Source organism: Lactuca virosa, chromosome 1, assembly GCF_052849685.1.
Source record: "Lactuca virosa cultivar CGN04683 chromosome 1, Lactuca_virosa_CGN04683_v6, whole genome shotgun sequence".
Lineage (NCBI taxonomy): Eukaryota > Viridiplantae > Streptophyta > Magnoliopsida > Asterales > Asteraceae > Lactuca > Lactuca virosa.
In genome coordinates, this window is record NC_136426.1 from 159602769 (window position 1) to 159628738 (window position 25970).

Here is a 25970-nt window from a genome sequence, read left to right on the forward strand (position 1 = left end):
TGTTCCACTTATGGATACTCAATCTTTCTTGGTGCTAATATTGTTTCTTGGAATGCTAAGAAACAGCCTACAATGTCATGTTCTGGTTGTGAGTCGGAATATAGAGCGATGGCTAACTCAACTTCTGGAATCAATCGGATTACTCATCTCCTACGTGAGCTTCGTATTCCAATTTCGTATACGCCAAGTCTATATTATGAGAACAAAAGTGTCATCTTCTTAAGCCAAAATCTAGTTTCCCGCGAACGTGCAAGCATATCGACATATATTATCACTTTATTAGAGAGTTGGTCACTTCTGGGAAGTTAAACACTCGGTTCATTCCTACTACACAAATGGGGGCAGATCACTTTACTAAAAGCCTGCCACAACCTTTATTTGAGCACTTTCCAAGTTTTGTGTTGGTTCCCCACCTTCTCGCTTGAAAGCGGTTATTAACAATAAGAATGATGAACCGAATCTACACTTATCTATTCCTAGATTATAGTATATTGTTGTATTTAAATTAGCTTATCATGTATAATTATAAATGATATATATATATATATATATATATATATATATATATATATATATATATATATATATATATATATACCTTAAGGGTATATAAGCTTAGGTACCCAAACTCATCATACTACGTCGTTTTGTATCATATATATACATTGTAACTGTCCAATGTTCTTATAATTCAACTTCTAACTTGATTTACTTCCAAGATTTTTATAAATTTCACATTTATCTTACTCTTACATAATTTTCATTTTCAACTATAATATATATAGCCTAGTAGGTGTTCGGCAAAAAGATGTGATGTAAGAGGAAGATAATAGTGAAATTTCGAAAATCTTGAAAGTAAATCAAGTCAGGGGTTAAAGTTTAAGAACATTATAATGAATATATCAAACAAAACGACATATTATGGTGAGTTTGGGTACCGAAGCTTATATACCCTTAAGGGTATATTCACTTTTCCCTATATATATATATATATATATATATATATATATATATATATATATATATATATATATATATATATATATATATATATATATATATATATACACAACACTCCAGAATCATTGGAGTTCCATTTAATTGCATTATCATACCCAATTAATAACATAAAAAGAATCAAAGATATAATTAAAACTATTAAAAAGATTATATGTAGCTTTTAACTTTACACGAAAAAAGCTATACAGGTATTTCATTGTATAAAGTTGGAGCTCGCTAAGCAATAACTATTGCGGTAGTAGCCAACTTAATTGTGACTACCCGCTAAGAAAAAGTTTTACAATAACTAGTTTAACACAAAGGGTGAAAACACAAGGAATAAGATCAAATAATTTCACAAAGGAAGCAAATAGTAAGGTTCATATCCATATTCATAAAAAACATGACATCTTATTGCATCTATCAAGAGTTAAAGAATTTGAAAGGAAGCTAAGGAAGACCTAGTACTAGTTCAAATCCTTTCTTCACTGGTATGAGGCTATGCATTTCTTGGCTTCTTCAAATAATTTCTATACAGCATGATCGCAAATGGCATCCCAAAGGCATAGAAATCGAAATTCCAATAAAACCAAAGGTTATATAACTTTTTGGCGCAATTGCATTCATGCAAGCACCGTAGGTTGTACCGAGTGCAACCAATGAAATCTGCAATTCCAACTGCAAAGGGAAAGCATCTGTGAGTATGTAAATCATGTGAACTGACATGTAGAACCCCATGGAATTGGCAAACAGAAATATACTGTATGCTATTGGATTTTCGGTACCCATAATAGCAGTTCCTGCGGTGTGTCGTTTAATAGAAGTGGTAATATTCGTTGTAGATGATAATGTATTATTGCCTGCGGATGGAATGGAATCATCCTGCCAAGCACCTCCCGGAGGACTAAGTGATGGTTGATATGTTGCAGTTGTGATCAGAATAACAACCACAAGAAGGGTATTTCTTACTATGCTAGGAGATTCGTTAAGGTTATTATATTTAAAGTAGTCTAAAATAGCTCGAGCTGGAGAACGTGAGTTTTCATTTCTTGTGTCAGGATGGTTTGGTCCTTGTTGATATGGTGGAGATTGTATGTTTTCAGATTTTAAAGCTCCCGCTTGGACAAGAATCTCTTCAGTTTCCCGATCACCAGCTTCACTTTGGAACATTAGTAACATATCAAGAGGAGTTAAACCTCTTTTCTTTAAGGAATTCAACTCAACCTTCTCCTTGCTGGTAACTTGATCGTTAAGTAGAAAGTCAACCACCTATCAAAAACATAAACTTTGACCAAAAAATTCCTAAAGACTGGAGGTACACGATACAAAAGATAGCCTACGTACCTCATATTGCTTCATGGAGACAGAAAGGTATATACAAGACTAACGGCCTATACAAGATTCGAGGTAAAAACCTAGAACGATATGCAGATAAAGTTAAGGCGTTAACAAAGCAGTTTATAAACTTCAAGTTGGAGCATATACCAACATCAAAAACAAAAGGGCGGACGCATTGAGAAAGTTAGCATCCTTAACATTACCACATTTAACCAAGAAAATGCTAGTGGAAATAGTCTAAACCAAATCAATTGAGAAAGCATCGGTGATGTCAATGGTAGAATAGTTCAATGACTGGAAGAAGCCGATAATAGAATATCTGTTGGAAGGAAAAATGCCACATGAAGCTAAACAAGCCCAAAAATTACGAATTAAGGCACTATCTTTTATGGTGCATATTGGAGTCTTATACAATAAAGGATACTTGGCACCACGTTTACGCTGCGTAACTAGCAAGGAAGCAGAATACCTCATAAGAGAAATGCATGAAGGTAGCGCAGGAGCACAATAGGGTGCACGAAGAATAGTGAGGAAATTAGCGAGTATAGGGTACTACTGGCCGACCATGTACCAAGATATGAAAAACATAATCTATAAATGTGAGAAATGCCAAAAGTTTGCGCCGATCCCGAGGAAATCATCTACGCCAATGATTAGTGTCACACCCCGAAACCGATGGCGGAAACGTTCCGGGGCGGAGGACGTCATGTATAGTATCAGAACCAATGAATAATAGCAATCATAGCAACACAACCAATACAGTGCATACTAAAATAAAAATGTTTACATCAGTTCTGAAACTTGTTTGAATTACATCATATAACTTGTATGAATATAACATTAAACTCTTATTGCTTCAACTCTTCAAAAACCCAGCAGGCACCTGTCTACTGATTTCCTGAGAATACAAGCAGTTTAAAAGAGTATCAGCATAAACCTGGTGAGTTCATAAGCGGTGGTTTGTAGTGAAAATCGTTGATGAGTTCGGAAAATATTTGTATAGTTTCAACAAAATCCGATGTTTTCCTTAGCAAGAATGTAGTGTTACCAGTTCTGTAATAAACCATGAATTTATGTATGTTTCCAAGAAAATCTGATATTTTCTTTAGTGAAAAGGTAGCGTTATCAATTTCGTATAAAACCATGAATGTTCGTTACTGAAAACTGTAGTGATGTGTGAAAATACTACCTCATGTGACTAGCTAAAACTAATCCTGAAGTCTAAGTATTTTATATGTGAAACCATTGCATAATCGGTTCTGTTTGAAAACCCTGGCTTTAGCCGGTATACTTAGTGTGCATCAGTTCTATTTAGTAAAAATAAAACTGTTGAAGAGGGTTAAGTTGTAAACTAAAGGTGATTTATACATAATGTGAATCGTATAACCATGCTTGATATGACTAGAGACCTTTCCAACGTTCTTCAGGCGTCGAGTTAAATGACATTTGTACATCTCAGGCGTGCCCGCCTAACTGTAGCTAGCAGTCCAGATGTGGGATTGTCAGTCCCGAATAGATCTATTCACAAATCTCACGCTCTCCCTCCAGGAGACTCTCGTTATACAGTGGTAGGATTTATCCCTGTACACCTAAGGGTACAGTAGTGAAGTAGCGCCTCACAGTATCGTACAATCTAGTTTACATGTAGTGTAGTAGCGTTCTACCGTTGTGAAAATCCATATGTATACCGTATATAATGATAATTACAGTTATGAAAAACCATGATAAAGTGGTGATGTAACTGTAAACTATTTCTGTCTTCGTGCATATGTTTAATAGTGAAAGTTTCTGTACTCGTGATGTTTAGAAAATCCCAAACTATACCGATTATAGTTTGCATGTATAGTGAATATCGTGTCCGGAAAACTATGCAAATTTTGGTGAAAACGTCCCTTATGCTCAACACAGTACAAAAGAGTTAAAGTATGAGATTTGCATAAGTTTTGAAAACATTTATGTTTAGCTTCTATTCCCCCCTGAAAACATTAAAAATACGGAAAATGTAGGGGTATGAACTCACAGTTCTTGCGTGAAATCGTTGACTGAAACGAAGATCCTCGAGTTGTTGCACGTGACACTTAACGGAATCCTATTATCAAATAAATACGTATGTGTATCTAAATTAGCGACTTCGTTAGATAACGTGTTAGAGGTACACTTGAATTCGGTTGAGGAATGTTACCGGGACTTGATCGAATCGAAGAAGGTGAGTTTTCAGCCAAAAACACCATTTAAAAGGTGTTTACGGTCGAAGAGGAGTTTACGGTTCTTGAAGGATTGGACCGTAAACTCAAGAACAGAGTTTACGGTTTCTGAAGTTTGGACCGTAAACTCAAGAACAGAGTTTACGGTTTCTGAAGCTTGGACCGTAAACTCAAGAACAGAGTTTACGGTTTCTGAAGGTGGACCGTAAACTCAAGAAAAATGGTTATGCTTGCTGATTTCGAAGAGATAATCGTTTCCAGGCGTTCCCAGGTGACTCCAAACGTGGTTTCTCGATGTTTTCCGAAGCTTGAAGGCGTTTTGAGTGTTTACGGTTAAGATTCTTAGAGAGAGAAGGAGAGAGTTTTTGGCCAGAAATGTTCTAATGAAGGTGGAGGCATCGTATTTATAGGGGTGTAGTGGGGGGGGTCCACTCTTCACTGACCGTAAACAGGTTTACGGTCGTAAACGAGTTTACGGCCGTAAACACGTTTACGGTCGTAATCTCATTTAGACCGCAAATGCTTGATTTTTCGAGATATTCAGGTTTCTGCGCGATTTTTGGTTCCAACTCGTAAATAGTTTAATTGAATATAACTAGATTATTTTCTAAACCAAAAAGTTTGACGGAAAAGTTAACAAATTCGAAATTTTATTAACGGAAATCGCGTAACGGAAACGGACAAAGTTTCGGGTTGTCACATCATCCCCCTGTTAGAGGGAATTTCGTCCCGAAATTCGAACATAGAATACAAATCATGGATTAGGAAAGAGATGCGGATATTTCTGTTTCATCTGATCTTCGCGCTCCCAAGTGAATTCACGTCCCCACTTGGCATTCCAGCGAACCTTCACTATCGGGATGCGACTTTGTTTCGTTCGTTTGACTTCTCGATCCATGATTTCGACAGGTTCTTCCACGAAGTTGAGGTTCTCGTTGATTTCAATCTTGTCGAGAGGCATCACAAGTGTCTCATCGGATAGACACTTCTTTAGGTTCGACACGTGGAACACAGTATGGATGTTGCTGAGCTCTCGGGGTAACTGAAGTTTGTATGCCACGGGACCGATCCTTGCAAGGATTTCGAACGGTCCAATGTACCTTGGGTTTAGCTTTCCACGTTTCCCAAAACGTATCATGCCTTTCCAGGGTGAGACCTTTAGAAGGACGCGGTCACCGACCTAGAACTCCAAGAGTTTTCGTCTCTTATCGGCGTAGCTCTTTTGTCTATCTCGTGAGGCTTTCAGTCGTTCTCGGATTTGTATAATTTTCTCAGTTGTTTCTCGGATGATCTTAGGAACAGTGAGAGTACTGTCGGGGGCTTGACCCCTGGCTAGCTGCGTGTCACCCACCTCAGCCCAGCATAGAGGGGATCTGCACTTACGGCCATAGAGGGCTTCAAACGGCGCAGCCTTGATGCTGGTATGGTAGCTGTTGTTGTAGGAAAATTCAACCAAGGGAAGATGAGTGTCCCATGATGCGCCGAAATCAATGACGCAAGCTCTCAACATGTCTTCCAATGTCTGAATTGTTCTCTCACTCTGTCCATCAGTCTGCGGATGATAAGTCGTGCTCATGTCCAATTTATTTCCAAGAGCTTTCTGTAGTGACTGCCAAAACCTCGATGTAAACTTGCTATCTCGATCGGAGATAATGGATGCAGGTACACCATGAAGGCGAACTATCTCTTGAATGTAGATCCGTGTGAGTTTCTCCATCTTGAAGTTTTCTTTGATTGGCAGGAAGTGGGCGGACTTCGTTAATCGATCGACAATTACCCAGATGGCATCGTGCCCACTCGGAGATCTGGGTAACTTGGTGATAAAATCCATGGTTATCCTTTCCCACTTCCACTCAGGTATTTCCGGCTGCTGAAGTAAACCTGAGGGCTTTTGGTATTCTACTTTTACCTTGGCACAAGTCAGGCACTTGCCCACGAAAGTAGCAATCCCTGCTTTCATGTTTGGCCACCAATAGAGCTGTTTGAGATCCAAGTACATCTTATCCGAACCTGGGTGAACGGAGTATTTCGTCTTGTGAGCCTCATTCATGACAACCTCTCTGTACCCTCCGAACTTTGGGGTCCAGATCCGGTTCATGAAATAGTACACTCCGTCTCCTTTGACCTCCAAGTTCTTGTCCATTCCTCGCAGTGACTCATTTGCCACGTTCTCGGGTTTTAAGGCTTCCAGCTGAGCCTCTCTAATTTGCGCGGTTAAATGGGAATGGATGGTCATTGTTAGTGCCTTCACCTTACGTTCTGAATACTCCTTTCGACTGAGGGCATCTGCTACCACATTGGCCTTTCCGGGATGATAGCGAATTTCGCACTCGTAGTCACTAAGTAACTCTACCCATCGCCGTTGTCTCATGTTTAACTCCTTTTGATCGAAAATATGTTGCAAGCTCTTATGGTCGGTGAAGATAGTGCACTTGGTTCCATAGAGATAGTGTCTCCAGATCTTTAACGCAAAGACCACTGCTCCCAACTCCAAATCATGGGTTGTGTAATTGATCTCATGCGTTTTCAACTGTCTCGAGGTATAGGCGATAACCTTTCCCCTCTGCATGAGAACACATCCCATGCCCTGATTGGAGGCATCACAGTAGACAACGAAGTCCTCTGTCCCTTCAGGCAGGGACAAGATAGGTGCGCTGCATAGGGCCTGCTTCAATGTTTGAAACGCAGTGTCTTGCTTAACTCCCGAACTAAAGGTTACACCTTTCTGTATTAGGGTAGTTAACGGCTTAGCGATTCTAGAGAAGTTCTGGATGAACCTGCGATAATAGCCCGCGAGACCCAAGAATTGCCGGATTTCTGTGGGTGTCCTTGGTGCAGACCAATTCTCAATCGCTTTGATCTTGGAAGGGTCCACGTGTATTCCTTCCTTGCTAATCACGTGACCAAGGAAATTCACCTTCCTGATCCAGAATTCACATTTCGAGAATTTTGCGTATAGCTTTTCTGCCCTTAATATTTCCAACACCTGCCTCAAGTGTTGTTTATGATCATCTTCACTCCGCGAATAGACAAGTATATCATCGATGAACACGATCACGAACTTGTCTAAGAAAGGGCGGCACACCCGATTCATTAGGTCCATGAACACTGCCGGTGCGTTGGTCAGACCAAAGGGCATTACTACAAATTCGTAGTGTCCGTAGCGAGTTCGGAATGCTGTCTTGGGCACATCATTCTCGTGAACTCGCAACTGATGGTACCCTGATCTTAGATCTATCTTTGAGAAATAACTAGCTCCCTAAAGTTGGTCGAATAGATCGTCGATTCTGGATAAGGGATATCGGTTCTTGATGGTAAGCTTATTCAGCTCTCGGTAGTCGATGCACATCCGGAATGATCCATCTTTCTTCTTCACGAATAAGATCGGAGCTCCCCAGGGTGAGGAATTCGGCCTTATGAATCCTTTGCTAATCAGCTCATTGAACTCGCTGGATAATTCCTGCATTTCTGCTGGCGCTAAACGGTAAGGAGATTTAACTACAGGAGTAGCTCCGGGGATCAAGTCGATACGAAACTCGACTTGGCGCTCGGGAGGGATTCCTGGGAGATCTTCGGGAAAAACATCAGGAAAGTTACAAACTTCGGGGATGCTCTCGAGGTCTCTAACTCCTTGCGTCACGTCCATAACGTGAGCTAGAAATGCATGGCACTCCTTTCGCAGATACTTCCGAGCTTTGATGCATGAAATGACACTGAGGTTCGAGCTAGGCTTATCTCCGTAAATCATGAGAGCTTCGCCAGAGGGAAGATTGAGACGGATAGCCTTCTCGAAGCAAAGAAAATCAGCACGATTCGAGCTTAGCCATTCCATGCCGATAATGACGTCGAAACTCTTGATGGAAACATGCATAAGGTCGATAGGAAAAGAATAATTGTCTAGGGTAAGAGTACAACCTATGAATATGTCGTTAGTGCTTTCCTTCTTTCCGTTAGCCATCTCGATGGTAAATGTTTCGGTTAGAGGTTGGGATTTACATCTGATTAGATGTTTGACTGTATGACTAACAAAACTCCTTTCCGCACCAGAATCGAAGAGAATGCATGCATAAGAGTTTTCAAGGAGGAACGTACCCGTAACAACGGTAGGATCAGCAACTTCTTCCTCCTGGCCCATCACTAGAACTCTCCCTGCATTGCCACCAGTTGTTGCCTTGGGGCAGTTTCTCCTGAAGTGCCCACCCTCTCCACATCCATAACAAGTTTGACCAGCGCCCGCTCCCAGAGCCTGGTTGGTTGGTTGAGCTGGTGTCTTGCAGTATCGAGCTGTGTGTCCTTTCTTTCCACAGCTGTTGCAACTCAACTCACGGCAGGGTCCGTGATGATGAAAGTGACACTTGTTGCACAGGGGTACCTTCCCAGCATAACCACTGGTAGGAGATTGGGTGGTTGGAACAGCAGTGGGAGCAGCAGCAGGAGCAGTAACAGCATGAACTGCCACTATTTGTTGTTTCTTGGAGGGCTCCTGCGAAGACTGACCCTTTCGTTTGTTACCAAACTTCTTCTTCTTCCCACCGCTTTCCTTTTGTGGTTCAGAGACAGCTGCCACTTCATCCAGATCGATTCCATGATCGATCAGAGTCTGTGCCAGATCCTTGGCGCTTTCAAATATGATCGGCCTCGCAGCCAAGACATTTCCTTTTGTTGGTTGTGTCAGCCCCCAGATGTACCTCTCGATTTTCTTGCTTTCCGGGGTGACCATTCCCGGACAGAGAAGTGCCAGATCACAGAATCTAGCAGTGTAAGCAGCAATGTCAGAACCCTTCATCTTCAAGTTCCAAAGTTCGTGCTCCAACTTTTGCACTTCGCCACTCGGGCATTACTCAACGAGCATGAGCTCCTTCAATCTTTTCCAACCCATGACATTAGCCACTGACATGGTTAGGGTTTTGACCCGACCATTCCACCAGGTCAAGGCTCTGTCGGTGAAGGTGCAGGCGGCGAACTTCACCTTGTTTGCTTCAGAACAAACGCAAATTTCGAAGATGGATTCGATCTTCTCGAACCATCGAGTCAGGGTGATGACACCTCCATTTATGTCGAAGGACTTGGGTTTTGCAGTCATGAAGTCCTTGTAGGAACACTCTTTCTGATGTCCCTGACTTCCATCTTGTCTCTGTGGGCCGGTTCCACCTCCAGCCCCACCAGCGTTCACTTGTGTCATTGCTGCAGTCACGGCGGCGGTAACTGTTGCCTGGAACATGACGGGGTCGAACTGAGGGGGTGGTGGTGGTGGCGGAGTGTCGTCGTTCCTTCTGATGGGTCTTGGTCGAGGAGGCATCTTGTTCTAGAAACAATCAGGAAGAAGGGGATGGTGAGTCCTCGAGATATAAATACAAATATATCTCATCCTGATATGAAAGTATTCTACCGAGCGATCAACGCAGAAATGTTACTAATACAAGTAAGTTATCACTTAAGGAAGGAGAGGTAGCAACACTTAGAGTGAATCTGTATACTGAGTTTGTTTCTAGCGAAAATACTCCTATAGTATTTTATGTGAGATGATTTTGGTAAGTTTTAGGCACGCTGTAGCACCACAGTCACTCCCAAACACATGTTGGTCATGTCTCGACTGAATATAGTTGATCAGGCTATATTCACCCTAGATATGATTACATAACTGCCCAGGTTTAACCGCAGTGTTCCAGCATCCAAATACTTTTGTTCTGTTCTACTAACGACACGAATTTTGTTATGTATGCATGCTCGTATACTTTTATAAAAATACTTTATATTTTGAAAGTATACTTTTAGCGTAGAGCACTTAGGCCCCTTAGTGTTTATAGTTGTATAGCACTTAAGGTTCGGTATACTAGTTCGCTATAAATAAGGGCTCTGATACCAATCTGTCACACCCCGAAACCGATGGCGGAAACGATCTGGGGCGGAGGACGTCATGTGTAGTATCACAACCAATGAATAATAGCAATCATAGCAACACAACCAGTACAGTGCATACTAAAATAAAAATGTTTACATCAGTTCTGAAACTTGTTTGAATTACATCATATAACTTGTATGAATATAACATTAAACTCTTATTGCTTCAACTCTTCAAAAACCCAGCAGGCACCTGTCTACTGATTTCCTGAGAATACAAGCAGTTTAAAAGAGTATCAGCATAAACCTGGTGAGTTCATAAGCGGTGGTTTGTAGTGAAAATCGTTGATGAGTTCGGAAAATATTTGTATAGTTTCAACAAAATCCGATGTTTTCCTTAGCAAGAATGTAGTGTTACCAGTTCTGTAATAAACCATGAATTTCTGTATGTTTCCAAGAAAATCCGATATTTTCTTTAGTGAAAAGGTAGCGTTATCGATTTCGTATAAAACCATGAATGTTCGTTACTGAAAACTGTAGTGATGTGCGAAAATACTACCTCATGTGACTAGCTAAAACTAATACTGAAGTGTAAGTATTTTGTATGTGAAACCATTGCATAATCGGTTCTGTTTAAAAACCCTGGCTTTAGCCGGTATACTTAGTGTGCATCAGTTCTATTTAGTAAAAATAAAACTGTTGAAGAGGGTTAAGTTGTAAACTAAAGGTGATTTATACATAATGTGAGTCGTATAACCATGCTTGATATGACTAGAGACCTTTCCAACGTTCTTCAGGCGTCGAGTTAAATGACATTTGTACATCTCAGGCGTGCCCGCCTAACTGTAGCTAGCAGTCCAGATGTGGGATTGTCAGTCCCGAATAGATCTATTCACAAATCTCACGCTCTCCCTCCAGGAGACTCTGGTTATACAGTGGTAGGATTTATCCCTGTACACCTAAGGGTACAGTAGTGAAGTAGCGTCTCACAGTATCGTACAATCTAGTTTACATGTAGTGTAGTAGCGTTCTACCGTTGTGAAAATCCATATGTATATCGTATATAATGATAATTACAGTTATGAAAAACCATGATAAAGTGGTGATGTAACTGTAAACTATTTCTGTCTTCGTGCATATGTTTAATAGTGAAAGTTTCTGTACTCGTGATGTTTAGAAAATCCCAAACTATAGCGATTATAGTTTGCATGTATAGTGAATATTGTGTCCGGAAAACTATGCAAATTTTGGTGAAAACGTCCCTTATGCTCAACACAGTACAAAAGGGTTAAAGTATGAGATTTGCCTAAGTTTTGAAAACATTTACGTTTAGCTTGTATTCCCCCCCCCCCCCTGAAAACATTAAAAATACGGAAAACATAGGGGTATGAACTCACAGTTCTTGCGTGAAATCAATGACTGAAATGAAGATCCTCGAGTTGTTGCACGCGACACTTAACGGAATCCTATTATCAAATAAATACGTATATGTATCTAAATTAGCGATTTCGTTAGATAACGTGTTAGAGGTACACTTGAATTCGGTTGAGGAATGTTACCGGGACTTGATCGAATCGAAGAAGGTGAGTTTTCAGCCAAAAACACCACTTAAAAGGTGTTTCCGGTCGAAGAGGAGTTTACGGTTCTTGAAGGCTTGGACCGTAAACTCAAGAACAGAGTTTACGGTTTCTGAAGTTTGGACCGTAAACTCAAGAACAGAGTTTACGGTTTCTAAAGGTTGGACCGTAAACTCAAGAACAGAGTTTACGGTTTCTGAAGGTGGACCGTAAACTCAAGAAAAATGGTTCTGCTTGCTGATTTCGAAGAGATAATCGTTTCCAGGCGTTCCCAAGTGACTACAAACGTGGTTTCTCGATGTTTTCCGAAGCTTGAAGGCGTTTTGAGTGTTTACGGTTAAGATTCTTAGAGAGAGAAGGAGAGAGTTTTTGGCCAGAAATGTTCTAATGAAGGTGGAGGCATCGTATTTACAGGGGTGTAGTGGGGGGTCCACTCTTCACTGACCGTAAATAGGTTTACGGTCGTAAACGAGTTTACGGCCGTAAACACGTTTACGGTCGTAATCTCATTTAGACCGCAAATGCTTGATTTTTTGAGATATTCGGGTTTCTGTGCGATTTTTGGTTCCAACTCGTAAATAGTTTAATTAAATATAACTAGATTATTTTCTAAACCAAAAAATTTGACGGAAAAGTTAACAAATTCGAAATTTTATTAACGAAAATCGCGTAACGGAAACGGACAAAGTTTCGGGTTGTCACAATTAGCATCAGTAGCCCATGGACTTTCGTGCACTAGGTTATAGATATAGTGGGGCCATTCCCAGAAGCAGTGGGGTATAGCCATAGCTTTCTAAGAGTCATAAACTACCATTTTCGATTAAATGAGAAACGTTCCTTGCATCTTTTGGACATGATACATTGTAATATATGGGGCCCTACACCTATTTTCTCTGCTTATGGTTATGCTTATTATGTTATATTCGTTGATGATTTTTCGCGGTTTACTCGGTTCTATCCATTAAAACACAAAACGGTTTTAAAAACCTTTTTAACATTTGTCCAAACCCAATTCTCATGCAAGGTCAAAAAATTTCAAAGTGATGGTGGCATCGAGCTTTTAAACAACTAGGTTAAAGCTTTGTTTGCTTAAAATGGAACACATCATCGAATTTCATGTCCTTATGCCCATCAACAAAATGCGTGTGCTTAGCGTAAGCATCACCATATTACCGACAATGGCCTTGTTATGCTCTTTAATGCAACCGCCCCAACCTCTTTATGAGTTGATGCTTTTAGCTCTGCATTTTATATTATAAATCGATTACCCTCACATGTTTTATAAGACAAGTTTCAATTTGAGCTCTTATTGCATACACAACCAAATTTACGTGTGTTACGTATGTTTGGATGTCGATTCTTTCCTAACCTAAGGAATTACTCTAACCTTAAGCTCGTCCCTTGATGCCTCCTTTGTGTGTTTTTGGGATATAGCACGCAATATACAGGTTATAGATGTCTAGATATGACAACTTCCAACATTTACACCACCCACCATGCCAAGTTTGATGAGACCATTTTTCCCTTTAGTGGCGACACCGCATTTGTGGATGATGCTACTCTTCCTCTCTCCTGTTTTGAAGAATCATGTGCAACACTATCGAACCAATCAAATTCTAGTGTTGCACACTCACCTGCTGTTCCATATCACCCATAATCACCATCTCCCTGCCTTCTTTGCCCAAATTCTATTGCATCTTCTACTCCAAATTTTGTGCATGAACCAGCCTTTGCTGATGAGCCGGTATCTCATGTTCCTGCCAGTCCAATCTCACCACCTTCCCTCGCTCTTTCATCTCATCCAATGAACACATGCGGCAAGGCTGGTATCTCCAAGCCTCAATACTTTCTTGATTTCACAACCCTCACTTCAAGTACATTATACATGGCTCTTGTTGCTCATAAAGATCCTAAGGGTTTTAAAACTACAGCCAAGCATTCAAAATGGCTTAATGCTATGATTGATGAAATTCAAGAACTTTACAATAACGATACTTGGGACTTAGTTCCTCTTCCATCTCCCTCCAACATTGTTGTTTCCAAATGGGTGTTTTGCACTAAGTATCGATCTGAGGGCTCCATTGATCGATATAAAGCCTGCCTAGTTACTTAAGGTTTTGCTCAGGTTCTAGGACTAGATTACTCTTACACTTTCAATCCTATGGTGAAAGCCTCTACCGTACTTCTCATACTCTTTCTTGATGTTCACCAAAATTGGGCACCATATCAACTTGATGTCAATAATGTGTTCTTAAATGGACATCTTAGTAAGACTGTTTCTATGGAACAACCACTAGGTGTCACAGACTCCTGCTTCCCCATTCATGTCTGTCATTTAAAGAAGTCTCTTTATGCGTTAAAACAGGCTCCTAGAGCCTTGTTTTAATGTCTCAATTCCTTTCTTCTTCAAGTCGTATTCACCTGCAGTAGAGACGATCCTTTTTTGTTTATGTTTAAATGTGGGTCTTGCATTCTATATCTTATTGTTTATGTTGACGATATCATTTTAACAGGAAACAATAAGGCTTCCATTGACAAGTTTATTACTTGATTGCATCACGAATTTGCCATCAGGGACTTGAGGAAGTTAAATTGTTTTTTGGGTCTTGAGGTTATCTATACCTCCGATGGCTTATTTCTCACTTAAACAAAATATGCCTTGGATATTTTGTCTAAAGCAGATCTTTTGGATGGAAAATCGGTGCATACTCCCCTTACTATATCTGAATTCCTTACAAGTCACGGTGAACCTTTTCATGACCAAACTCTATCGTTCCCTCATTGGTCCCTTGCAATACCTCACCATTACCCGCCCTAATTTATCTTATGCAGTAAATCTAGTCAGTCAATTCTTGTATGTACCAACTACTACTCACTTCCAAGCTGACAAAAAAATGCTACACTATGTCAAGGGTACAATCTCTTGTAGTCTCACCTATCGAAGATCATCCACCATTCCTATTATTGCATACTTGGATGTTGATTGGGCACCTTGTAACGAAACAAGGCGTTCCACTTATGGATACTCAATCTTTCTTGGTGGTAATATTGTTTCTTGGAGTGCTAAGAAAAAACTTACAATGTCACGTTCTAGTTGTGAGTCAGAATATAGAGCAATGACTAACTCAACTTCTAGAATCATTTGGATTACTCATCTCCTACGTGAGCTTCATATTCCACTTTTTCTTCTACGCCATGTTTATAATCTGATAACAAAAGTGCCATCTTCTTAAGCCAAAATCCATTTGCCCACAAACATGCAAGCACATCGACATATATTATCACTTTGTTAGAGAGTTGGTCACTTCTGGGAAGTTAAACACTCGATTCATTCCTATTACACAAATGGTGGCAGAACACTTTACGAAAAGCCTGTCACAACCCTTATTTGACCACTTTCAATCCAAGTTCTGTGTTGGTTCCCCACCTTCTTGCTTGACAGGGGGTATTACCAATAAGAATGATGAACCAAATCTACACTTATCTATTCCTAAATTATAGTATATTGTTGTACTTAAATGAACTTATCATGTATAGGTATAAATGCTATATATATCATAATACAGCACTCGAGAATCATTGGAGTTTCATTTAATTGCATTATCATACCCAATTAATAACATAAAAAGACTCAAATATATAATTAGGATTATTAAAAAGCTTATATGTAGCCTTTAACTTTGCATGAAAAAACTATATAGAGTCGACGGTATTCGATTAAATATCAACTTTCAGAAGATCCTTCACAACTTATATGTTGCCAGTAATAATGTCGTCGGTAATTACATAACAATATTCGATTAAATATCAAAAATAATAGTGTCGACGTTAATTACAAAACAAACATCCGATTAAATATCAAAAATAATAGTGTCAACGCTAATTACAAAACAAACATCCGATTACAATTAAATATCAAAAGTCATAATATCCGATTAAATATAAAAACTAATAATGTCGCCCGGTAATTACAAAAAACAACCAAAGTTTTACAATCTACCAAGTAGCAATTAAAGCGTGACAACATATGCAAATAAAACACATCCTTACATACCACCATCTTCGTTCCCATCGTTTCCTTGATTATTTTGGGATTGAAAAAACGAATAAAGCTCATCCCTACATGTCGGATCGCTGAGCATTGCACGAAGATTTTCCAACTACATAATTAATAACAACATATATAAACTTATAAGTTATATTGTCAAACATAAACACAAACTATCAAAATACATTGCTATTTTTAAACAAAGATAGAAAACCAAAGTACATTGCTATTACTTGCACTTGGGACAAAACCCCAATTACCAAACTTTTTAACAAATAATTACCACAAAACCAAAATTACCAAATCAACATGCATTTTACGATGTTAAAATAGATTGTTATTTTTAAACAAAGATAGAAAACCAAAGTACATTGCTATTTCTTGCACTTGGGACAAAAACCCAATTACCAAACTTTTTAGCAAATAATCACCACAAAACCAAAATTACCAAATTAACATGCATTTTACGATGCTAAAGTAGATTGCTATTTTTAAACAAAGATAGAAAACCAAAGTACATTGCTATTTCTTGCACTTGAGACAAAAACCCAATTACCAAACTTTTTAGCAAATAATCACCACAAAACCAAAATTACCAAATCAACATGCATTTTACAATGCTAAAGTAGATTGCTATTTTTAAACAAAGATAGAAAAACCAAAGTACATTGCTATTTCTTGCACTTGGGACAAAAACCCAATTACCAAACTTTTTAGCAAATAATCACCACAAAACCAAAATTACCAAATCAACATGCATTTTACAATGCTAAAGTAGATTGCTATTTTAAAACAAAGATAGAAAACCGAAGTACATTGCTATTTCTTGCACTTGGGACAAAAACCAAAGTAGATTGTTTTACCTGTGATGGTTGTGATGATTGTTGTGATGGTTGCGAAGGCTGTGGAATCGGCGGGAGAGCAGAAGGTTTACGGCCAATGCCTCTAATATGGCCACGTCGCTCTCCTAATACTTTCTCGAATGCAGCTCTTTCTTGAGCGGGTGTTAACTCACTTTCACCTTGAGTTTGTTCTAACAGCTCTTCAACTAACCGATTCTGTAACTCCCAAAAGTGAGTAACAATTAAGTATAAATAAACAATTAATTATATGATAAAATTATAATTAAATACTTACATATTGTTGTTCCGCCTCAGCAGTAACAAATACACCATTCTTATCGGTATGAGCTTTGTGAAACGTTTCCACTCTCTTAAGGTTCTGTTTAACTTTAAAAATTAGATTATATTTTAAATAAATAATTACATGTATCGTAAGGTACCTTCTTATAGCAAGTACTGCTATACGAGCTCGAACCCCCACGATTCACATTTGTTTGCATTTTATTGGACTTTTTTGTTCCTTTCTGAAGCAATTATGTGTTCGTCCGTTTGAAAATACTCAACTGCCTTCGCCCAGTTATCAATTAGCATACCCTCCGGAGGATTGGCTAATGCTCTCGGGATATCATCATACCCTCCAACTAACATAAAATATTCTTTTGCGTCAGCTTTACGTTCTCGATAACCTTTTAACAAAGCTTCTTGAAAACCCTTTGTCAACATATTAGCTTGTACGTCCTAGTACATCTGATCCAAATCAAACTTTGTCTACAAAAAAAAAGTTAACCAAGTAAAAAACAATTATAGTTAACCATATAAAATATATTTAAATAAATAATTACCGCTAAATGTTTTAAACAAATAAATAAACAATTATAGTTTACCGTCGAGATTAAAAAATATATATATTTTTTATTTATAACATTATAAATATGTTGTTCTTTCTAGTATTTGTAATTTACCGTCGAGATTAAAAAATATATATATTTGTAATTTACCGTCAAGATTAAAAAATATATATATTTGTGACATATTATGTTGTGTGTTGTTGTTTCTAGTATTTGTAATTTACCGTCGAGATTAAAAAATATATTTTTTTTTATTTATAACATATATAAATACGTTATTTCGGGGTTGGACGATTTTGGAAAAGTTAATTACTAAAAAGTTAATCACTAAAAAGAGATATGACTTAAAAGTATTTAAAACAGGTTTGATAAGTAATTCTTATCTTTTTCCTAAAAATCATATTTGTTTTGGTGCGTATTAACAATTTGGTTTTTAAATAATCATTTTAATTTTATTATATTCACATCTATTCAAACGTTAAAATGTGATTCTTAACACTTTGCCACAATAATCAAAATGACATGATTTAAAAAATGGATAATCATTCAAAGTTCAAACCCCCCAAAAAAATATCCAATACACACATGAATATGTGTATAGTACCCTAACAAATTTATAACATTTTTTTGTGTTTTTTTTTTTTTTTGCAATTATAACAATAATTTATTTTTATACACACAATTTTCACATATAAATATCAAATATACACACAATTTTCACATATGGCAATTTTCACATAATTTTCACATACAAATACAAATTCACAAAAAAATGAAATAATAGAACCTGTAGTGCCGGAAATCAACGGATATGTAGCCTGAAAAACTGCTATTCACCCGATGAAGCTACAAATCGACAGTAAAGATGATGTTTCCTTGCTTGTAAGGTCAAATGTCCTCCAACAAAACCTGGGAGCCATCCAAGATGTCACAAATCTCTTCAACAATATTTGCAAGGGTAACATACAAATTAAATTACCAAATCTTAGAAATTTAATCAACAGTTTTTCAGTGTTAACATACAAATTAACAAGGAAATTATCAAAGAAATTATCAAATCAAATTACCTTTCTTCAAGAAATTGAGTTAGAAATCGGTCCCAAATCACACATTCATCATTGATATCCTTAATATGAAACAATGTGGGGAGAAATCGGGATGGAACAAGCAAATTGAAGATGAACTCGGAAGAAGCTGGAAGGGGCGAAGGGTAGCGAAGGTAAACAGAAAGCAGAATATGGAAGAATGAAGTCTACTGCGTGCATTTTTTTTTATCTGCGAGAGGCTTTACCGGCGACGCCTTTAGCGGCGACAAATAGGGTTTTACCGGCGACACTTATAAATAGTAGCGACAATCTGGAGGGAAGGGTACCGCGTCATTTTTTAGTGAACTATTAGCGGCGACAATTTCAACCTTTAGCGGCGACACATATGTCGCCGGTATTAGGTTAGTTCGGATAAAGGACCCCAACCGTTGGATTGGATATTTGATCGAACGGTTTAGATGTAACGGAAGGGGAAAAGGCGGATTCGGGTGATCACCCTTTAGCGGCGACGCTATTACCGGCGACATGGGCTTTTAGCGGCGACAATCTCTAGAGTCGCCGCTAAAGACCTCCGTCGCCGGTAATAGCGTCGCCGCTAAAGGGTGATTTTCTTGTAGTGTGAGGCGATGCATTTCTAGGCTTTTTTAAATAATTTCTATACAGCGTGATCGCAACTGGCATTCCAAACGGCATAGCAATAGAAATTCCAATAAAACCAAAGGTTATATAACTATTCATGCAAGCAACGTAGGTTGTACCGAGTGCAACCAATGAAATCTGCAATTCCAACTGCAAAGGGAAAGCATCTGTGAGTATGTAAATCATGTGAACTGACATGTAGAACCCCATGGAATTGGCAAACAGAAATATACTGTATGCTATCGGATTTTCAGTGCCCATAATAGCAGTTCCAGCGGTGTGTCGTTTAATAGAAGCGGTAATATTTGTGGTAGATGATAATGTATTATTGCCTGCGGATGGAATGGAATCATCTTGCCAAGCATCTCCGGGAGGACTAAGTGCTGGTTGATATGTTGCAGTTGTGATCAGAATAACAACCACAAGAAGCGTATTTCTTACTATGCTAGGAGATTCGTTAAGGTTATTGTATTTGAAGTAGTCTAACATAGCTCGAGCTGGAGATCGAGGGTTTTCAGGTCTTGTGTCAGGATGGTTTGGTCTTTCTTCTTGTGGATATGCTGGAGATTGTATGTTTTTAGACTTTAAAGCTCCCGCTTGGACAAGAATCTCCTCAATTTCCCGATCACCAGCTTCACTTTGGAACGTTAGTAGCATATCAAGAGGAGTTAAACCTCTTTTGTTTAAGGAATTCAACTCAATCTTATCCTTGCTGATAACTTGCCCGTTAAGTAGAAAGTCAACCACCTATCAAAAACATAAACTTTGACCTAAAGACTTGAGGTACACTAGACAAAAGATAGCTAACCTACGTACCTCATATTGCTTCATCGAGACGGAAAGGTGTAAGATTGTATTGCCGTGAATGTCCTTAGAATTCAGAAGATCTTCCTTGTTTACTTGCTTCAGATGCTGAATCAAAACTTGGAAAGCTTCGAACTGGTTGTTCTTCACTCCTAGTTGGAGCGAAGTCTCAAGTCGCGCAGTCGTACAGTCCAAAGAATCCAAGCTCGCCAAAAGCAACTCTCTTACAATTTCAACTTTACCTTTGACCACAGCCAATTGGAGAGGAATTTTTTCGTCTTTTCCTTTGATCAAACACAAACCAAGGTCAACCTTGAGAAGCTCCTTCACAATTTCGGCATGCCCACAAGCAGCTGCTATGTGCAAAGGTGTAAAACCATCTTGGTTGAGCTCCCTAGAAAAATCCTGCCTCAGGTTGATGACTGTCGATACAAAGTTGACATGTCCAGCGAAACAAGTTATGTGTAATGGAGTCTCACTACCCTCCAATGCTACGGCATGAAGCATAGATGGGTTTTTGTCGATTCCTTTAAGTAGTTCATCAACATCCCCGTTCCATGCTGCCTGAATTAGCGTTCGATTCATGGCTCTATGAAGAGAAATCTTGCTGTGTTAAGTATTTTTGTATGCTCACGAAGTGTTTTTAATATTAAGCAACGAGTTTGCCAGGTGCAGGTATAGTAGTGGAGGCATGTGAGATTAGGTTACAAGGAAGCCTCAAACGATTAAGAAATTAAAGTCAAGTGATTAACTCATGATCAGTTGCAATCAAATGTTATCCTCCTTAAAAACTAGCCAAATTTTATGTGTGATGTAATTAAATATTACAGCCTTATCATTTTTTACAATTGTTTAAGGAAAAACTGATGTTCATCAGCCACAACGACTTTTTTCCATACGAAATTCATTTCAGAAGTCCGGTCCAAACACACACAAAAAAAAGGACACCTTGAGTCATCGTGTTACACATAATTTTTTACTTACCTTTCATATATTTGGGACAAATGTCAGAAAAACACAATCTATTCTCGAAATATTATTAAAATAAATTAGTTGTGGCAATTTTCGACACGACAGGAACCCAACATGAGGATAAATAGGTTTGGTTGAGTTTTATTTTTATCTGTCAACCTATTTATTATATGGGTCGTGTTCAGGTTTATAAATAAATTTTTAGGTTGACCCATGAACCCGTTTATTTTATTAGATTAAAAATTAAAAATATATTTATTAAATAAATGAGAAAGCAAGGGCTAATAAATAAACATGTAATATTTAGATTTTTTCCCATAACCAAGAATATGACCCACGAACCCGCGAACATGTATAATTAAACGGGTTATACGAGTTAACCTGTTTATGGCTAATATGGGTTACGGTTGAGCAAGATGACACATATGGGTCGAGTTCGGGTTAGCGGGTCACACGTTGGCGGGTTGGTAAAAGGACAAAAATATCCTCATGTGCATGGCACATGAGTGTTTTGACGGAAGCAAAATAGGCATTATTGGAGAGGACGGACCTTGCTAATATAGTATGAAATAAGGAACAATGTTGCAACAAACATCATAGTTTGACGAACACTGAATGTCGACCTATTGACAAACAAAACACATAATCTTCAACCCTCTCGTTGGAATGTATGCATGATTGTTTAGTTTTTGTTGTTATTGATTATTCGTATCTTGTAAATAGATGATATTTTAGATATTACCCTTGACATTATGATATTTTAGATATATATGATATTTTGATATTTAAAAATGACATGTATGATATTTTGATATTTAAAAATGACGTATATGATATTTTGATGTTTAAAAAGTGTATATACGATATTTTGATGATTAAAAAGAATTATATGATATTTTGAAAGTTATGAATGGCGAATATGATATTTGAAAATTAGTTTGGGTAAATATAATATTTTGATGTTTAAGTATGACATATATGAAATTCTCCCTATTAAATACACTTAATAATTGTATAAAAAACGTAAAATGGTATAAAAAACAAAATTGGGACCCGAGGTGTACAAAAAAGGGGTTTAGCAACTAAAAAAAACACACAAAATTAAATTAATTGGTAAACTTGTTATAACCGATCATAAGAAAATAATTAAAATTTATATTTTGATTATAGGACATAATGAACAAAAAGTTTATGGAAAATTGAAAATAGTTGGTTCGGAAGCATATCAACTTTTTCCATAAGACATAACTTAATCAAATAGTATACGATGTAAAATATCTATTTTTTTAATATATTAAACTTAACCATATCATAATGTTAAGTGGCGTTCAGTTGTTGATGCTCATTGAACTCTTCAATAAAAAAAATTAGTTTTAAAATATGTTGAAGTTATATTTGACGGAATAGCTGAAAAGCTGGTTGTTAGTTAACGGTAAACTACTTCGTAAATTAGCTTAAAATGTAAATTAATATAAAAAGATGATATATTACATAAATGGTCCCCGTGGTTTTCAAGATTCTTGGTTTTGGTCCCCTAACGTTTCTTCATTATACAGATGGTCCTTATGATTTCAAGTCCTTGCGTATTTAGTCTCGGCCCGTTTTCACCAGATCGGAAGCCAATAAACCACAACCACAACCTGCCATGCGACAATCACAACCTTAATAATCGTACACAAATTCTTGAATTGAAAAGGGACAAGTCGGCCATAGCCAAACGCAGGAGATATCACTAACACAAAGAAGACAAAGGATGGCATGGGAAACATATCCCAGGTTTCGTGCAAAGGAACATATTTGAAGTAAAAAAAATAATAAAGGAAGGACAAAAGGTAACTTCTCCTTAACTGGACAATAAGGAAGGACCAGATCCAACATTGAACTAAAAAGATTAAAGAAACCTATAAATACACCCAAAATAACGATAGCAAGGAAAGAAAATGAGAATGCAACATCCCTGGAAATCCTTAAGCGATTATATGATCACTATCTAACTTAGGCATCGGAGAGCAATATCGGGGTCCAACCCTCGGTATGGCTTCCTAACCTAGTATTTCCATGTCTCATGCGGAGTGATTTCTTGGATGCTTATTAGACAATGCCCATCGGAAAAGAGCTACACATGCACCTAGAATTCACCGTAACAACATTAGTGACATTTGTATTGTTGGGAGTCGAAGTAAAACATAACGGAGACACCCAAATGACACTCACGGACTACGGCAATAAAACGTATGCAACATGGCCGTCGCTCGACCAGGGAAAAATCAATCTTTACCATGTAAAGAGATAAATACCACCACATGACTACACAGTATGTTTTACACACAAACAAGTCACATCACCGGTCGACAAGGAAATGAACCAATACTCATACACGGACGCATACATATAACATAGGTGTCCATAGGATACACTGCGATAGTGGGAGCTCAACCGAAATAATGTATGACCATTGTTTCTCGAAGTTAACCAAACAAATAAAGATGAAACTCCAACAACCAACAAGACACTTAACGAGTTTCGTGGGACATTCAGTATGGCCCAAAGGAATATTATATGTCACGTTGACTTTAAGAGACCAATTCGTACATGCCGAAAAACATGAATGTGTTGGATTTCACAACCATACAGTCACTATCACCATATAATATCATATTTGGGAGAAGCGTCGTGAAGAAGTTTAAGGTCATTGCATCAAAACTCCATGGTATAATTCGGTTCTAGATACCAAATGGGTATGGGACAATTCACAGCAAGCCATTGGAAACACCCATGGCGACATTCATAGCGGAAGAAGCAAACATAGCGACACCAGGATTGAAATCAGCACAGGATGAAACAAAGGAAGTTGTAATAAACGAGGGAAATCTAGAGCAAGGAGTATGGATGGGGGCAGGATTACCACATACGCTAAGAGAAGAATTAACAAAGCTTTTTAAAGAAAGTATTGATGTATTTGCTTGCCAGGCATCTATCATGACCAGTATATCAAGGTAACTAATTGAACACAAGTTACACGACGGATCGGGAAGCAAACCAGTCCACTAGAAGAAAAGAGGCCAGTCCAAGGATAAAAATATAGCAATAAACGATGACGTCGATAAGTTAGTCAGTACAGGTATAGTACGAGAGTCGTTTTCCCGTCCTGGCTAGCAAATCCGATGTTGGTCAAAAAAGAAGATAAGCATTAGAGAATGTGTGTCGATTCCCAGAATTAAATAAAGTATGCGCAAAAGACTGTTACATGTTACCGTCAAGAGATGAAAAGATCAAGTCTTTACATGGACACAAGTGGAAGAGTTTTTTGAACACTTACAAAGGGTATCATCATATACATATGCACAAAGGAGATGAAGAGACAACCTTTTTTCACACAAACAGAGGAACGTTATGCTATAAAAAAATGGCATTCAGACTGAAGAATGCAGGAGAGACATACCAAAGATTGGTAGACAAAGTTTTCAAAGCATAAATAGGTAGAAACATTGAAGTATATGTGGATGACATGGTCATCAAGAGCCTAGACGATGACCATTTTTTACAAGACATAGCAGTAAACGTGAAACTAAACCCAAAGAAGTGATGGTTTGCGACAGAAGAAGGAAAATTCCTAGGACATGTCATTACAAAGGAAGGAATAAAGGCAAACCCAAAAAAGGTTGAATCACTACTAGAAATGTGCTCGTCGAGGATGGTGAAAGAAGTACAACCATTAAATGGAAAATTAGCGGCGTTGGGGCGATTTTGAGCTAAATGTGCAGAAAAGACTCTTCCATTCTACAAAATGTTGAAAAGGGTGTTGGACAAAATGAACTTCTGGTGGACAGAGGAGGCGGAGAACGCATTCAAGAAACTCAAAATAGCATTAATAGGACTACCCACCCTAACGTTACCAATCCATGGGGGAACTATAACAATATATTTAGCAGCATTAAGGACACCAACCAGTGCAGTATTGGTAGCCAACAGAGAAGACAAACAAATACCTATATACTTTATGAGTCGTATATTACAAGGAGAAGAAATCAGATATTCAGATATGGAAAAATTGACACTATCTCTGGTAAACACGGCTAGACGGCTGAGGAGGTATGTCTTAGCACACACTATAGAAGTTGTGACAAAAATTCCATTGCGACAAGTGATACTAAAACCGTAAAAGTTAGGGCGACTAGCGAAATGGGCCATGGAATTGGGAGAACATGAAATTACCTTCAAACCCTGAACTAGCATTAAGGCACAGGTACGAGAAAACTTTATAGTTGAAATAGCAGGCCGCAAGGAAGTATCATTAGTAGGGAACATGGAAACTAAAGATGCAAATATATAACATGCACGAAACGAGCAATGGAAGTTATATACTGACGAATCTTCTTGTGTTAAGGGGGTGGGAGTCGGTTTGATATTAGTAAGTCCAACAGAAGAGGAGATAACATATGCTCTAAGGTTCGACTTCCCGGTTTCAAATAATGAGTCAGAGTATGAATCACTTATCGCATGATTACATCTAGCTGTTAAAGTAGGTTGCTGACACATCCATGCCTTCATAGACTCCATGGTCGTCGCTAACCAAACTAACGACCTATTCGAGATTCGAGGTAAAAACCTAGCACAATATGCAAACAAAATTAAGGCATTAACAAAGCAGTTTATAAAATTCAAGTTGGAGCATATACAAAGATCAAAAAACAAAAACGCGGATGCATTGAGCAAGTTAGCATCCTTAACATTCCCGCATTTAACCAAGAAAATGCTAGTGGAAATATTCCAAACCAAAGAAATAGAGGAAGCATTGGTGGTGTCAATGGT

The 25970-nt window shown here is 38.1% G+C and overlaps 1 protein-coding gene and 1 pseudogene across 1 annotated transcript; both read right to left on the reverse strand.

Moving 5' to 3' along the window:
• Positions 1–1471: 1471 nt before the first annotated feature.
• Positions 1472–17572, reverse strand: LOC145122850 (uncharacterized; annotated as a pseudogene).
• Positions 17573–19304: 1732 nt separating this feature from the next.
• LOC145122862 (ankyrin repeat-containing protein BDA1-like) lies at positions 19305–20771 on the reverse strand. Its single transcript, XM_079058428.1, has 2 exons — positions 20199–20771; positions 19305–20129 (listed from the first exon to the last, which is right to left on the reverse strand). Exons 1-2 carry the CDS (start codon positions 20769–20771, stop codon positions 19305–19307), a joined length of 1398 nt encoding a protein of 465 aa, XP_078914554.1.
• Between the last annotated feature and the right edge of the window lie 5199 nt (positions 20772–25970).